Here is a 14,706-nt window from a genome sequence, read left to right on the forward strand (position 1 = left end):
AGAACAAAAATGCAGCAGTAGTCTGCATGTGAAAAAAAATGTGAAAAAGATTTTTTTTAATCAAATTATTAATGAGAATTTTGTTTTTAAGTCAATGAATTACCCTAACAAACAAACCTCTGAATCTATTTCATTTAAATCATAATTTGGAAGAGATATTTATTCCCATTATCTTCAGTTCATCTAATTAGTTTCACAGCACAGTTTTCTGGCAGACAGCTTTGAGTAACAACCTGTTTCTACTCCGTCAACACTGAAGTATATATTGTGTTTAAGCCTACAGGCAAAGAAGATTAAAATGTAGAATGAATCAATCTTTCGGTCACAGGAAGTGAACTGAGGGGGAATCAATTTGAGTGAAGAACAAGAAAAAAAATTGTGTCACACCTGTGTGACTCACCAGCAGTTCTCTCCAAGCTCTGAGTGAATTCTGGGCGTATAATCTCCATTTTGAGCTCAGGAATGCTGGCAGGAAATCTTTCAAGAGCATTTCCCACAACATTTGTTGCTTCAGCTGAAAAACACAGAGCCTGTCTCACACAGGAGGGGATAATGGCTGGGTTTCTCTTTTTTCTTGTGTGTGTGTGTGTGTGTGTGTGTGTGTGTGTGTGTGTTTGAGGAAAACAATGAGGCCTGAAAGAAACAGAAATAGAGAGAAAACAATCCAATTTCTGTCAAATCTCACCTTCATGTCACCACTCATTTGAGGTATTACATTGTGTCAGAAGACAGAGAAAACATTTGCATCCTTTTTGAGACTTGAAAGACTTAATTCCCATTCTTCTTGTTTACCACAGAAGAAAATGAGTAAAGTGACCGTCCGTGTGATGAACTATTCCTTTAAGACAGGGAGGGGGAAGAGAGTTTGAGGTGTGGCAGTGTTTACTTAATCAGAAAATGCATATGCAATGCAACACATAAAAATAATAAATAAAAATAATAAAAACATCTCCAAGCGCAAGTTAAAGAAAGTCAAAAGTAAGTTCCAAGAAAGTTAGAACCTGTTTGAACAAAGGAGGGTGCATGCAAAAACAGTAACCACAAAAATAGCCTCAATACAAAAGCAAATTCATACTGGCATTCTGCACGTTTGTTGCACAGAGGAGTTGATTTACCTCAAACCTCCTCAGGCACAGATTGATTTTTCACAGTTCGCAGGAGGAGCACATACTGTGTCACAAGCCCACCTCTGGTGGAAGCAAAGCTGTAAGCTGTGGTGTGTTTTTAAAGTACGCGATCTTATTCTTCAGACATGCCGCACAGAAAGAGAGGTCATGGTCGTAAGAAAAACAACAAGGAGGTATGTTTTTCCACACGGAATTTACACTATCTTGTAGTATTCTGTATAACACTGTCAAAATCTTAAGATACAGGCCTATTGATTATGATTGGAAACTGTTATTAGCCTATTCTGAACCGATCTCTTTTTACGTAGGCTACTTCGTATGATTTTCAATCAGAGGGTCGAATTGAACTTTAAATACGTGAGAACTTTAACAGTGTTTCCTTTACTTTTCTGCGAACGCTCTTATCGAATCTACAGCGAAAACTACGGCACTCAGAGCAGTTCGATTCCCGAACGAATGACTCTTATGAGTCGGTTCGTTTTAGTGAATCAAAGCATACAGCACGACTTGAAAAGAATGATTCTCGAAGGATTGGCTCTTAACAGCCGGTTTGATTTACCACAGAGAACCGACTCTTAAGAGCCAATCCTTTAAGAATCTTTTTTTTTTTTTTTTTAAGAATCATTCTTTACTAGTCGTGCTGTATGCTTTGATTCACTAAAAAGAACCGGCTCATGAGTCATTCGTTCTGAAATCGGACGTACACTGGTCACGCTGGAGGCTGTGTTTTGATTCACTGATAAAAACCGACTCATAAGAATCATTCGTTTGGGAATCATATTACACATTGTTGCGCTCTATGATTTGTTTTACTAAAGAGAACCGGCTCCTAAGAGTCAATGCTTCCAGAATCATTCTTTACTAGTCGTTTCTGTATGCTTTGATTTATTAAAAAGAACCTGTTCATAAGAGTCATTCATTCTGAAATTGGACCGTAGGCTACATTGGTCACGCTGTAGGTTGTCTTGATAAAAGTAGGCTTCACTGATAAAACCGACTCGTAAGAATTACCCAGCAAACACAGAACGTTCCCTTAACGTTCCCATATGGTTCCGATTTGGTTATTTTTTTGGGAACCAAATGAGAACGTTATAGGAACGTTCCCTGTAGGTTCTCTCTTTAATAACCTATAAAGAACCTTCCCAGAACGTTCCCTGCAGGTTATTTTTTGGTTTAATTTTATAACCTGAAAAGAACGTTCCCAGAACGTTCCCTGGGTGTTATTTTTAGGTTTTATTTTTATAACCTACAGAGAACGTTTCCAGAATGTTCCCTGCAGGTTATTTTTAGATTTAATTTTTTAACCTACAGAGAACGTTTCCAGAACGTTCCCTGCTGGTTATTTTTAGGTTTAATTTTATAACCTAAAAAGAACCTTCCCAGAACGTTCCCTGCAGGTTATTTTGAAGTTTTATTTTTATAACCTAGAGAGAACGTTCACAGAACGTTCCTCCAACGTTATGAGAACGTTCCTAGTAGGTTCCCAGAACGTTCCCCTAACCTAAAGGGAACGTTTTATTTACGTAAAGAAAACTTTTCTGGCTAACCAATAGGGAACATTCTTGGGAACGTTCTGGGAACCAAAAGCTAATGTTCCCAGAACGTTCTGGGAACCAAAATTGTTAGCTGGGTAATAATTCATTCGGGAATCAATTTCGCTGTATGATTTGATATACCAAAGTGAACCGGCTCCTAAGAGTCAATCCTTTGAGAATCATATTCTTTACTAGTCGTACTGTATGCTTTGATTGACTAAGAACCGACTCATAAGAGTCATTCACGCTGTAAGTGTGTTTTGATTCACTGATAAAAAACCGACTCATAAGAATCATTCACTCGAGAATTCGAGAATTAATATTGCGCTGTATGATTTGAAATACCAAAGAGAACCGGCTCCAGAGTCAATCCTTTGATAAACATATTCTTTACTAGTCGTACTGAATGCGTTGATTCACTGAAAAGAACCGACTCATAAGAGTCATTCATTCTAAAATCGGACCGTACACTGGTCAAGCTGTGCTGTGTTTTGATTGAAAGATAAAAAACGACTCATAAGAATAATTCGTTCAGGAAACAAATTACACTGGTTGCGCTGTATGATTTGATTTACTAAAGAGAGTAGTCAATCCTTCGAGAATTATGTTCTTTTCTAGTCGTGCTGTGTGATTCACTAAAAAGAACCGACTCATAAGAGTCATTCGTTCGGGAATCAAATTACACTGGTTGCGCTGTGTGATTTGATTTACCGAAGAGAACCATACAGCGCAATGTAATTTGATTCCCGAATGAATGATTCATATGAGTCGGTTTTTGTCTGTGAATCAAAACACAGCCAACAGCGTGACCAGTGTACGGTCCGATTTCAGAATCAATGACTCTTATGAACAGGTTCTTTTTTTAGTGAATCTAAATTCGAAAGAATTACGAATTTACGAAACGCGATTTGACGTGGTGTGGTGGGAAAAAAATTAAAGATATTGTGGCCACAAATTAAGAATTCCTTTCGATGTAATAATTCGCAATAATAAATCGTGGAAACGAAGATTTTTTCCCCCCGCATGTCACTTACGGGGCTCCGTAGCAAATTAATCATAATTGATTCACGTCCGCCTCAAAATTAACAAAGAGCGGTTCAGTTCGAAGTTCGACATTTTTTGCGTCTTGTTCCATTGGAAATTTTCATTTACGGGTAAATTAACGTCTGTTGTTAAGTTAACATTACTTGAGAGACTTTAACGTTTACTACATCACGCATTGTCAAATATTTTTAGACTGCTTTAAAAAAAGTCGCAGGGTTACGTGAAAACTTGATTTAGAACCTCATGAAGCTTTTAAGACATGCCACTAAAATTAAGTGTTACTTTCTGTCAGTAAAGCACCTGCATAGAGAAACAGAAACATCCCGTTACCACAGTGTTGGGCAATCACTACAAAGGAATGCCTGTGTGTTGTAAGGCAAGGACTCGGCCTCTCTGCATATTTTTGTAATGCGCAATGCAAATCATACAGCTTTTTTTTTTTTTTTTGTACATTGCATCTAAATGCAAAAGAGTTCATTGCTTCTCAAAGACAAGATAAACCGCCCCAATTATTTATATACTGCAATTATCGCTCGCGTTCTGGTACCCACGCTAGCGGGAGTGGCTTTATCTGAGAACGAGACAGCAGCACACCTCACTTGAATGAAACAAGCTGGAGAACAACACTTTGAGGAAGAGTAGCAAACTTTCTAACCTTCAAACGACTCGTCCTCCACCATGGCGTACGCAGCGTTTTGGTCGAGAACCGTAAGTAGATCCGTGAACTGCATAGAAAGCTATTAACTTTTAATATAAAACATTTAGTCCCACTGATCAAAGTAGGGTTTACAAATGTAAACATTTCAGCATTAGGTTGATCTTTGTACTTGTAAACACAAGCTCAGTTGTTAAAAAAACAATAGGTTAATATTAGAAGTTGGGCGTTGTCTTAGTGTAGTGAAATTAGGTTTCAATGCGTTTACATAGATTGTAAAGTTTCCTAATTTGTTGTGATACTGGACTCTGGAGTCGCTTTGCAATTGTAAAATCGGAAAGAAGTTTAAAGAATTTAAAGAATGCCATCTGGCTTATGCGCTGATAAAATAAACAACTGCTGCTTAACATCAAAGTGTCAACCTGAAAGAATAACGTAATTTAATAAGTTAAGTTATACTCGAAAATCTTATAATCTAAAAAAAGGGACTGAAATGGAGTCTAGTTAAATAGAAAAATTAGTCAAAAATAGAGCATTTTCTCAAGAATGGTTATGTTGTGGTGATTATTTTTTTTAGTAAGTTTTGCATGGTTATATTCCTCAGCTAGACTGTTTAGTCTTCATTTTTGGGCGTAGTAACATGTTAAACCCTTAGGTTATTGTAATTTTGACAGGCTGCTAAATCACTTTTCTTTGTTTCTGTCTTTATTTCTTTGTAGCAAGGTAACACTTCATTACAAAGTGAAGCTTCTGCTCCTCAAACCTCAAGGTTCCAGGTAAGAAGAGTTTACATTTAATGTGTTTTGAATTTATAATTCAGAATAGATTTTAAATATGCTACACTTTCATGGGAGAAAAAAGTGCAAAACTGTCACTGGAACTGGTAGGTACAAAAGCTAAAAGGTACATTTGTGTGTCTTATTTATCCCTAAATGCTATATATTAATACTTTAAAAGTACGTATTAATGCTTGAAGTCTACATAATAGTATCTTTTAAAAGGGAACCACCCTTGTGATTGTTTTGTACTTTTTTTTTTTTTTTCTCTTGAGAGTAGTTAACATGATCACGGAAAACCTGGAAATATTAATATTTAATATTTAAAGTGTGCTGTCCAGGCACGGAAAGTCATGCTAATTAACAAAATCAGCTTAATTTCTGTAGCAAAACTATTTTTTATAGTATCCTAATATGTAAAATATTTAATTAGCTTGAAATTGGTCTTTGTGAATGTGATGTCAATGCAATTATTTTTTTAAATAATATTAACAAAGTTAAGCATCCAATTACCACGAATAATTGGGAAATTAATGGAAATTCATTTAAAATCCAATTGCTGAAATGCCTGCGTAATGCCTGCGTTTTAGAAAGTTATAATTCATTCATCAAGACTATACTTTTCATGCTTTAGCTTCTCATGGAACATTGTCCCCCTCTTGTGGACTATGAAAATCCTTGCCAGTATCAGTTTGCAGTTTGGCTGAATTATTACCCCCAATCAGTCTACTGTCAAAGATATGAACTGTAATGAACGTTTTATCACCCAACTCTGCCATGTTTGCACATCAAGCTAGGAAAATGTAAAACAGCATTCCTTTATGACACGAATGATCTGTCTACTTCAGAGAGCTGTACCCACAGAGACAGTGGTGGAATGCTTTTATGAATGTGCAGTGCATTAAATATATTGATTTTTGTATAGCTAGGAATGCACTTGTTTGCTAGAAGGTCCCTGGTGAAGCTGCAGTGTTTCAGTGTCCCGTGACTGTGTCATGAAATGCTCTCAGGGACATTTTGTTACTATATATATATCTTGAAACTCCACTTCATCAGGTGCTCCAGTTACATTGACACACACCGGGCACTTGCCTGGCAATGCCAGGGGCCTAAACTCACTATAATAATGTTAGTTAGTATATTATGAATATAGAAAAGTTTTAGAAAGATGTGTTTTTGTAAGATAACACAGCTGGTTTGACTTGCTCTGCAGTAACACTCAGGTGTGTCTGCAATTATGCATGCCAGATTATCTTATGCATTTACATGTCTGTGGATCAAGAGTTTTTTTTTATAGCTTAAACCATTAGTAATTGGTAGTCTTCTGCCTTCAGGTGTTCATGTCAGTTAACAAAGCATGAGCCTAAGTGTTTTTGAAATATGGGTGTGTCGAACCTTTTGTTTCACAAAATCGTACGTGTGTGTGTGTGTGTGGACAAACACAGGATGTTCTTCTGCAAGAGGTCAAGCTTCACTTGTTCCTTTATGCATTGAATTACTCCAGTGTGGACATCATGGCTTTTTAGTTGTAGGCTCTCATATTGGTCTAACATGCTTTATATTAATATTTCATATTATTAAAACAGTTGTGCTGTGTCATATTATTGTAATACATTTAGGATTCTGCAAGAAATTATGAATAGAAAGTTTAAAGGAAAGGACTGTCACTTTTGATCATTTAAAGACGTCCTTGCTGAATAAAAGTAATAATTTCTTTTAAAAAGCACCCAGTGACCCCAAACTGACCCTAAAATGTGATAAAAGGCTTCGCATTTCACATGCTGTCAATAGCCTAATACCTTTAGGTATTGACCTCACTGACCTCAAAATTTAGATGTGACTTTAGTATATCTTGACTTATGTTTGACTGTGACTGCTGTTATAATTGCAGTGTCTGCATATTTGAAAGTGAATATTAGTGAGATCATTGTAATACCTTGGTTTCAGTCTAAAAAAAAAACTAACCTCATTATTCAGATGTGACTTTAGTATATTTTGTCCTCTGTTTGACTGTGACTATAGACTGTGACAATTATAACTGCTGTTATAATTGCAGTGTTTGTGTATTTATTAATGAATATAAGTGAGAACATCATACCTTCATGTATCATTTAAAAAAATAAACTGACCTCATCATTTAGATGTGACTTTAGTATATCTTGACCTCTCTTTGACTGTGACTGCTGTTATCTAATTGCAGTGTTTGTGTATTTCTAAGTAGCACTGTGGAAATAATTAGCCATGTCATTTATAATATCAGGTTCCTTTGGGCTTCTTTCTCAATCGACATCATGAGGCTTGATGCTAAGCGTTTCAGTGTGTTGCTGTTGATTAAGGCTTCATATGTCGAAATGAAGCCCCTAGGAATCCAAGTCAACATTTCCAGTCAGGTGGTGAATTTGAGAGTTGGTGTAGGGGTGGGTGATAGTTCACTTTCAGAACAAAAATTTACAGATAATGTACTCACCCCCTTGTCATCCAAGATGTTCATGTCTGTCTTTCATCAGTCGTAAGGAAATTATTTTTTTGAGTAAGCATTTCAGGATTTCTCTCCATATAATGGACTTCTATGGTGCCCCCAAATTTAAACTTCCAAAACACAGCTTCAAATGGCTCTAAACGATCACAGCCAAGGAAAGAAGGGTCTTGTCTAGCAAAATGATGGGTTATTTTCAAAAAAAAAAAAAATGTATATACTTTTTAACCTCAAATGCTTGTCTTGTCTAGCTCGGCAAGACGAGCATTTGAGATTAAGAAGTATATAAATTGTAAATGTTTTTAGAAAATAACCCATCGTTTTGGTAGATAAGACCCTTCTTCCTCGGCTGGGATCATTTAGCCCTTTGAAGCTGAATTTAAACTGCATTTTGGAAGTTCAAACTCGGGGGCACCTTAGAAGTCCATTATATGGAGAAAAATCCTGAAATGTTTGCCTTAAACACCATTTCTTTACAACTGAAGAAAGAAAGACATGAACATCTTGGATGACAAGGGGTGAGTACATTATCTGTAAATTTTTGTTCTGAAAGTGAACTAGTCCTTTAAATCACGGTATCGATTTTATTTCACGGTAATGATATATATCACTATATAGTTGTTTTTGCTTTAAATAAGGTCTTTAGAAATTGCGTAATTCTTGTCAGCAGTGTCAACATAAAAAAACTCACTGAAATCAAGCAAACAAGCGATAGGACAAAAAACTACAGTAGAACAAATAAGAATTGTATAAAGTAATCAAATCTATGTAATCACTACAAATTAAATATATATTTCTTCTTATTAATGTTACAAAAGTTATTTAGTCACGAAAAGTGAGATTTTCTCTCTTATATTGTTTGATTAACATGAATGACAAAGCGGGAATATTAGACTGCTGTCACTTTAAGAGCTGCCGAATCCAATATACTGTTTCACGTGTTATGAGGATACTTGTAAAGATGGGCATTTTGACACATGCAAGTGCATGCATTTAACCATTCAAAGCCTATAAAGTGGCAAAAATGTGACCCTGGACCGTAAAACCATTCACAGGGGTCAGTGAAATTTAAAATTAACATCTGAGGGTGCAAAAGAAATCGCCTTTAAAGTTGTCCAGATAAAGTGCTTAGCAATGCATATTATTAATCTCAATTTTTTGATATTTATGGTAGAAAATTTACAAAAGATCTTTATGGAACATGATCTTTACTTAATATCCTAATGATTTTTGACATAAGAAACATCTAGAATTTTGACCCATATAATGTATTATTGGTTACTAAATTAAATTGAAGTTAAGTAAAAACAACAAATTTTAAATGTTTTTGACATTTCAACATGAACATTGTAGTTTTAATTTTGAATTAAGTCTACTTTTGTGTAAAGACTGTAAAGACTACTTGATTGTACAAGATTTAAGAAATATGTAATTACTTGCATTTACTTTTAGGGAATTAATCTAGTTTGTAGGTAAGCCCATTTCTCATGATCTAAAAAAAACTGTTTTTAGTTGTCTAACACGCATAACTGCATGTCCAAATCTGATGAGATGTCAGTTGAGCATTTTGGATGTTCACACCCAACAAATCTCACTGAACAGGCATGTTTTGTTCTTAGCATTTGGGGTGGATACAGTGCATGGCGTTCAGGCATTTGAGCAAAGTGTTTTGTAAATGCAAGTCCCTGATTTCAGCTCTACACATTTAAATCATTGTTTTGTGCACTGATGAATCAGAAACTCATGCTACAGTAGGTGCTTAATGTAAAGTCATGCTTCCTTTTTATGAAATGTGACTTCTGCTGGTTACACATGCTGACTAGGAATATTTTTAGTGATTTCTTTTAAAGCTCTAAAAGAATAGTCCACTCAAAAAAAAAAAAATCTTTTATTAATTTAGTTTACCTGATTGACTTTCGTCTGTGCAACACAAAATATATTTTGAAGAAAGTTAATGGGAACCAAAATAGTTTGATGCCAACATTGTTCAAATCTTCTTTTGTTGTTCACACAAGTCATACAGGTTTGAAACTACATGAAATGATGCTGTAATTCTCTCTTTGGGTCGACTATGTCTTTAACATGGTTCACTTTTTTCACTACAATGACTTTTTGTCACTTATGTGACACTGGACCACAAAACTAGTCTTAAGTAACACGGGTATATTTGAATCAATAGCCAAAAATACAAAATTATGGATTTTTCTTTTATGCCAAAAATCTTTAGGATATTAAATAAAGATCATGTTCCATGAAGATATTTTGTAAATTTCCTACCGTAAATATATCAAAACCTATTTTTTTAGGTCAGATTTTCAGCCAAATATTGTCCTATATTGACTTATTTATTCAGGTTCAGGGTCATAGTCCTTGCCATTATGAATTATAAGTTACCACACCTCTGTTTTCATTCGTTTGTACTTTTTGTTAGTTTAAGAATTGTAGTGCTTGTATGCACATCTTTCAAATGCACCATAAAAATACCCATAAACGTTTACCTTTGGATCTTACCGTGTGAACATTCACATACGCCCTGGCTATCCCTGCTTTAAAGTTGTCAGACGTCTAAGTCAGGTGGTATAAATTCCACGTGCTTCCTTATTTAGCCATTCCTTTCCTCCCTCCTTTTGATCCCGCCTCTTGCAAGTCCCATAGCCCTGCCCATTTTACCCAAGCCACTCCCCCAGCCCCTCCCCTTGCTCTCTGTGCCTGGAGCATGCTGTACTCAGACAGCAGACACAGCAGAGCCACACAGACGGCGTCACACACTCAGCACCGCTAGACATGGGCCAGATCTTCAGCTGGATCCGCGGCACGCGGGACGAACCGGCCCTGCAAGACGTCGCTGTAGAGCAACAGGTGTCACTTACTGGATATAATCGTTTTGAGGTCTCAAAGAGTACAGTGTGTGTGCATGGGTTTGTTTAGCATTGTGTTTGAGGTGCAGTGACTGACTTGACAATGTACAGATTGATCGTGGGCTTTTAAATGTGAGTTTTTGTTCAGTGCGCTGGTCAGGAGGTCTTGGCTTTGGTCCCACAGCAATCATCCGAGGGAGGAGAAGTGCTGGAATGTGTGAGGAGTGCTGGGAAATGTTTTACAAAAAGTGCAACTATAGGGACTTTTACTGTAGCACTTAAATAAAGCTGCAGCTCTATCAAGGACTTTTCAGTCACCGTTATCTGTTTTACTGGGAATATTATGACAATTCAGGGTGTTGCAATGTGCGATAGTTGCTTGTTGATAGCGTTTCTGGGTGTGTTTCTTAAAAGAGCACTGTGATTCATGAGACTTAATGATTCTACACTCTTAAAAATAAAGGTTCTCTATTGTGTGGTTCTTCCTGTGAGAGAATGTACTTTTCATGTACACTTCATTGGCATTGATGGGTCCATGAAAACCATTTGAAAATGTTATTTGGACTAAGAAAAAAAATGGTTCTTTTAAGATTTGATGGCTGGAAGTATCTTTGGAGAACCCAAAGTGGTTCTTCAATAGCAATGCTGTGAAAAAACCTTGAATATTAAGAGTATTTGTTGCAGAATTTGCAATGGTTCTGTCTTGAAAGTAATTCTTACTGTCTGTGGTTTGATTTAGTACATTGCTTGATATTCCCTTCTGACGTTTGCGTCTGATATTTTAGCCTGTTCATTTTCCTATTGTCATTCATAGCTAATATCACCAGTTTGCTTCCTGCAACCTAAAACTGGTGTTTTGCAGATGTCACTGGTAGCTGCGTCATTTTGACCATGAGCAGAGCTCTCTGATATGTGGCTGATGTTGGCTAATGTTGTTCAATGGGCTGCTATCCAATTGCTGCACATTCCCACAGTGCAACACGCCAGCCTGGTTCAGCATCAGCTACTGGTGTTAATAGCCTGAAGGAAGACACTTGCTCAGTTTCACTGTGGAGAATGTGCATTGTTGATTTCCACACTGATCTTTTAAAATGTAACAAAAAATCTTAGTCATATAGGTGTGTATAGTGCAGGGGTTTTCAAACCTGTCCTGGAGCCTCCCCTGCCCTGCACATTTTGCTTGTCTCTCTCATCTAATACACCTGATTCAAATCATCAGCTCATTAGTAGAGACTGCAAGACCTGAATTGGGTGTGCCTAATAAGGGAGACATACAAAATGTGCAGGGCAGGGGAGGCTCCAGGACAGGTTTGAAAACCCCTGGTATAGTGCATACACAAGTGCTTTTTTTGTCATATCAACTGGATTTAATGAACTATAATAAAACTAGATTATGTTAATTGATTTGAATCATTTAGATTGCACAGAACATATTTTGATAATTTCAAATGTCTCATAGCTTGCAATAATGATAATAATAATAATAATATAATTTGACAATTTTGTTTAATTTTGAAAATACTAGCTAATATCAAATATATAATGATTAACTAAAATTAAAACAATCAAAAATGTAAAAAATCATTGAAGATAATAGGAAAAAAATAGCCGATGTCACAATAATTGGAGCTTTTCCAAAGCTTTAAGGCAAATATTGGTACCTGCTGTTACCCATTTCCAGTTTGAGCAACATATGAGTACCATATATTGGTATATTTATCATGTAACCCATATATTTTAAAACAGTTTAGTTTCCTGTAACAGTTTTGCATAATCACACGAGTGCATAATTAGAACCATCTGGTTATTGGTTGATATTACAGGCTTTTAAATTGAGTGTCTGTCAGTATTGGTTATGCATTTGTTGAAATTAGATATTTAATTGTGTATGCTCATTACCACTTTTTTTTTTACATTTATATATGACCCTGGAGCACAAAACCAGGTATATTTGTAGCAATAGCCAAAAATACATTGTTTGGGTCAAAATTATCGATTTTTCTTTTATGCCAAAAATCGTTAGGATATTAAGTAAAGATGAAGTTCCATGAAGATATTTTGTAAATTTCCTACCGTAAATGTATCAAAACCTTAATTTTTGATTAGTAATATGCATTGCTACACTGTAAAAAGTTTTCACCAGATTCAACTTAAAAACCTAAGTTCAACAGCTGCCTTAAAATTTAAAGTTAAATCAGTTTAAAACTACACGTCATTTTAAGTTATTACACTAAAAAAATAGTTGATTTAACTTGTGAGTTGACATGACTTAAGTTGACTTAACTTAAAATTCTAAGGCAGCTGCTAAACTTAAGTTTTTAAGTTGAAACTAGTGAAAACTTTTTACAGTGTAAGAACTTTAAAGGCAATTTTCATTTTCATTCAAGATTTCAGATTTTCAAATATTGTATCTCTGCCAAAAATCCTAACAAACCATACATCAGTGGAAAGCTTATTTATTATTTTATTATTAAATTTACACATCTGCAATTTAATGCTTGGTATGAATAGAAAAGCTCAAAATAAGAGTAGCTTTCGGCCTAGAAATAGTTGAAACTCCCTGTATTGAGTAATTTTTAAGCATTAATTCTGTTGTCAAATGAGTTGAGTGTATTGTCACAGTGTAGAGTGTATTGATCTACAGTGGTTTGTGCACTCAGTTAGTGACACACTATTGATCTGAACAGCTAGAGGAACATGTGTTCCGACAGCCTGCAGTTCCAATAGCACACAGCTATTTCTATTTCTGTATGTTTGAGTCTCTAGAAGTCTGTGTATTTGCTGATTCAGCAGCTATTATTGGGTATTTAAAGCATGGGATGGTATTTTTGTACCCTAGGTTGTCTCAGAGATGGACTGTCTGAATGCAAGAGCTTTATCTTCAATGCAAACATGTGTTTGTGTCTGTCTGTTTTGTAGAGGCTAAACATCTGCCCTAGTAGGGTAAAGGTTTAAATGCCCACATGTTCTGAGCATGATCAGAGACTGAATCAAAAACATTACATTCATTGCCTGATTATTGTGCAAGCATGATGTCATAGATCATGAGCTGTGCACACTTGAGCAACAAGAACTGTATTTTTTTATCTTTCACCAAAATTCTAAATCCTAAATCCTCCCAAATAAACATTTTATGAGATCAATGTCATAAAAAAACTAATTACGGCCAAATTCTAAAGCATCAATGCATGTACTGTTGTTTGTGAAGAATTGGCATTAGTTCATTATGGCAATTATTTAATCTAATTAAGTTTTTTTTTTTTTTTGTATATGCATCATGCTAATGTCAACTCAGTCTCTGTGATGCTCTTTGTGTAGCACATGGCTTCCTAAGTAGCATGCAGTAAACAAAAAGGCCGCTTACCAAATTTTGGAACAGAACTTGTTTGTGGAACTTGTTTTTTGAGGTGTTATGCTTGAATAAGTGACAGACAGTCAACTGAATTCAGATGCCTGACTCTTGGACAGAAACTCAGTCAACAAACCACATGGAGAACAAACTACTAAATTTAGACGCATTGCTTCACAGGATGTCAGGAGTACCTTCAGCCTAGGGCTGCACGATTATGACAAAAATCATGATTGTCGATTATTTCCTTGAAATTGTAATTGCGATTTATTAATAACGATTATCACAATTTACATTGATGTTTTAAATGGCTTTAAACTATTGTTTGAAGCAACTGCATGCCATAAATTTATATAAAAATAAAAAAACAAGCTGAAAACACTCTTCCTGAAAAACTTGTATTGCTTTTCTTGTCACAAATGTCAACGATACATTGGTTTGGTGTCTTTAAATAAAAAAAAATAAAAATATGCATAAGGATATGACGGTAACAATTTTCATGTTGCGATTAATTGATGATGCTTTTATCACGGAATTGTCAAGATGTTAAAATTTATTTGCAAAAAAGTGGTGTCATAATACAGTATAACCAGTATTTTTTATAAAGTTAAATTACACAGATTAAAGGAGTAGTTCACTTTCAGAACAAAAATTTACAGATAATGTACTCACCCCCTTGTCATCCAAGATGTTCATGTCTTTCTTCAGTCGTAAGGAAATTGTTTTTTGAGGAAAACATTTTAGGATTTCTCTCCATATAATGGACTTCTATGGTGCCCTCGAGTTTGAACGTCCAAAATGCAGCTTCAAAGTGCTCTAAACGTCACAGCTGAGGAAAAAATTGTCTTATCTAGCAAAATGATGGGTTATTTTCAAAAAAAAAAAA

The 14,706-nt window shown here is 35.5% G+C and overlaps 1 protein-coding gene across 16 annotated transcripts in view; it reads left to right on the plus strand.

Moving 5' to 3' along the window:
• The first annotated feature begins 1,173 nt into the window (after positions 1 to 1,173).
• LOC141292231 (calpastatin-like) overlaps positions 1,174 to 14,706 on the plus strand; it is a 47,621-nt gene continuing 34,088 nt past the window's right edge. For 3 of the 16 annotated variants that reach the window (XM_073824213.1, XM_073824221.1, XM_073824226.1), the window contains exons 1-2: positions 4,298 to 4,414; positions 5,081 to 5,137. In XM_073824213.1, the coding sequence (XP_073680314.1) occupies positions 4,385 to 4,414; positions 5,081 to 5,137 (87 nt within the window). In that variant the 5' untranslated portion in view covers positions 4,298 to 4,384. Of the gene's footprint in view, positions 1,301 to 4,297; positions 4,415 to 5,080; positions 5,138 to 10,338; positions 10,503 to 14,706 lie in introns of those variants that run through there. The other 13 variants (XM_073824214.1, XM_073824222.1, XM_073824227.1 and 10 more) reach the window with 7 other exon arrangements.

Source organism: Garra rufa, chromosome 19, assembly GCF_049309525.1.
Source record: "Garra rufa chromosome 19, GarRuf1.0, whole genome shotgun sequence".
NCBI lineage: Eukaryota > Metazoa > Chordata > Actinopteri > Cypriniformes > Cyprinidae > Garra > Garra rufa.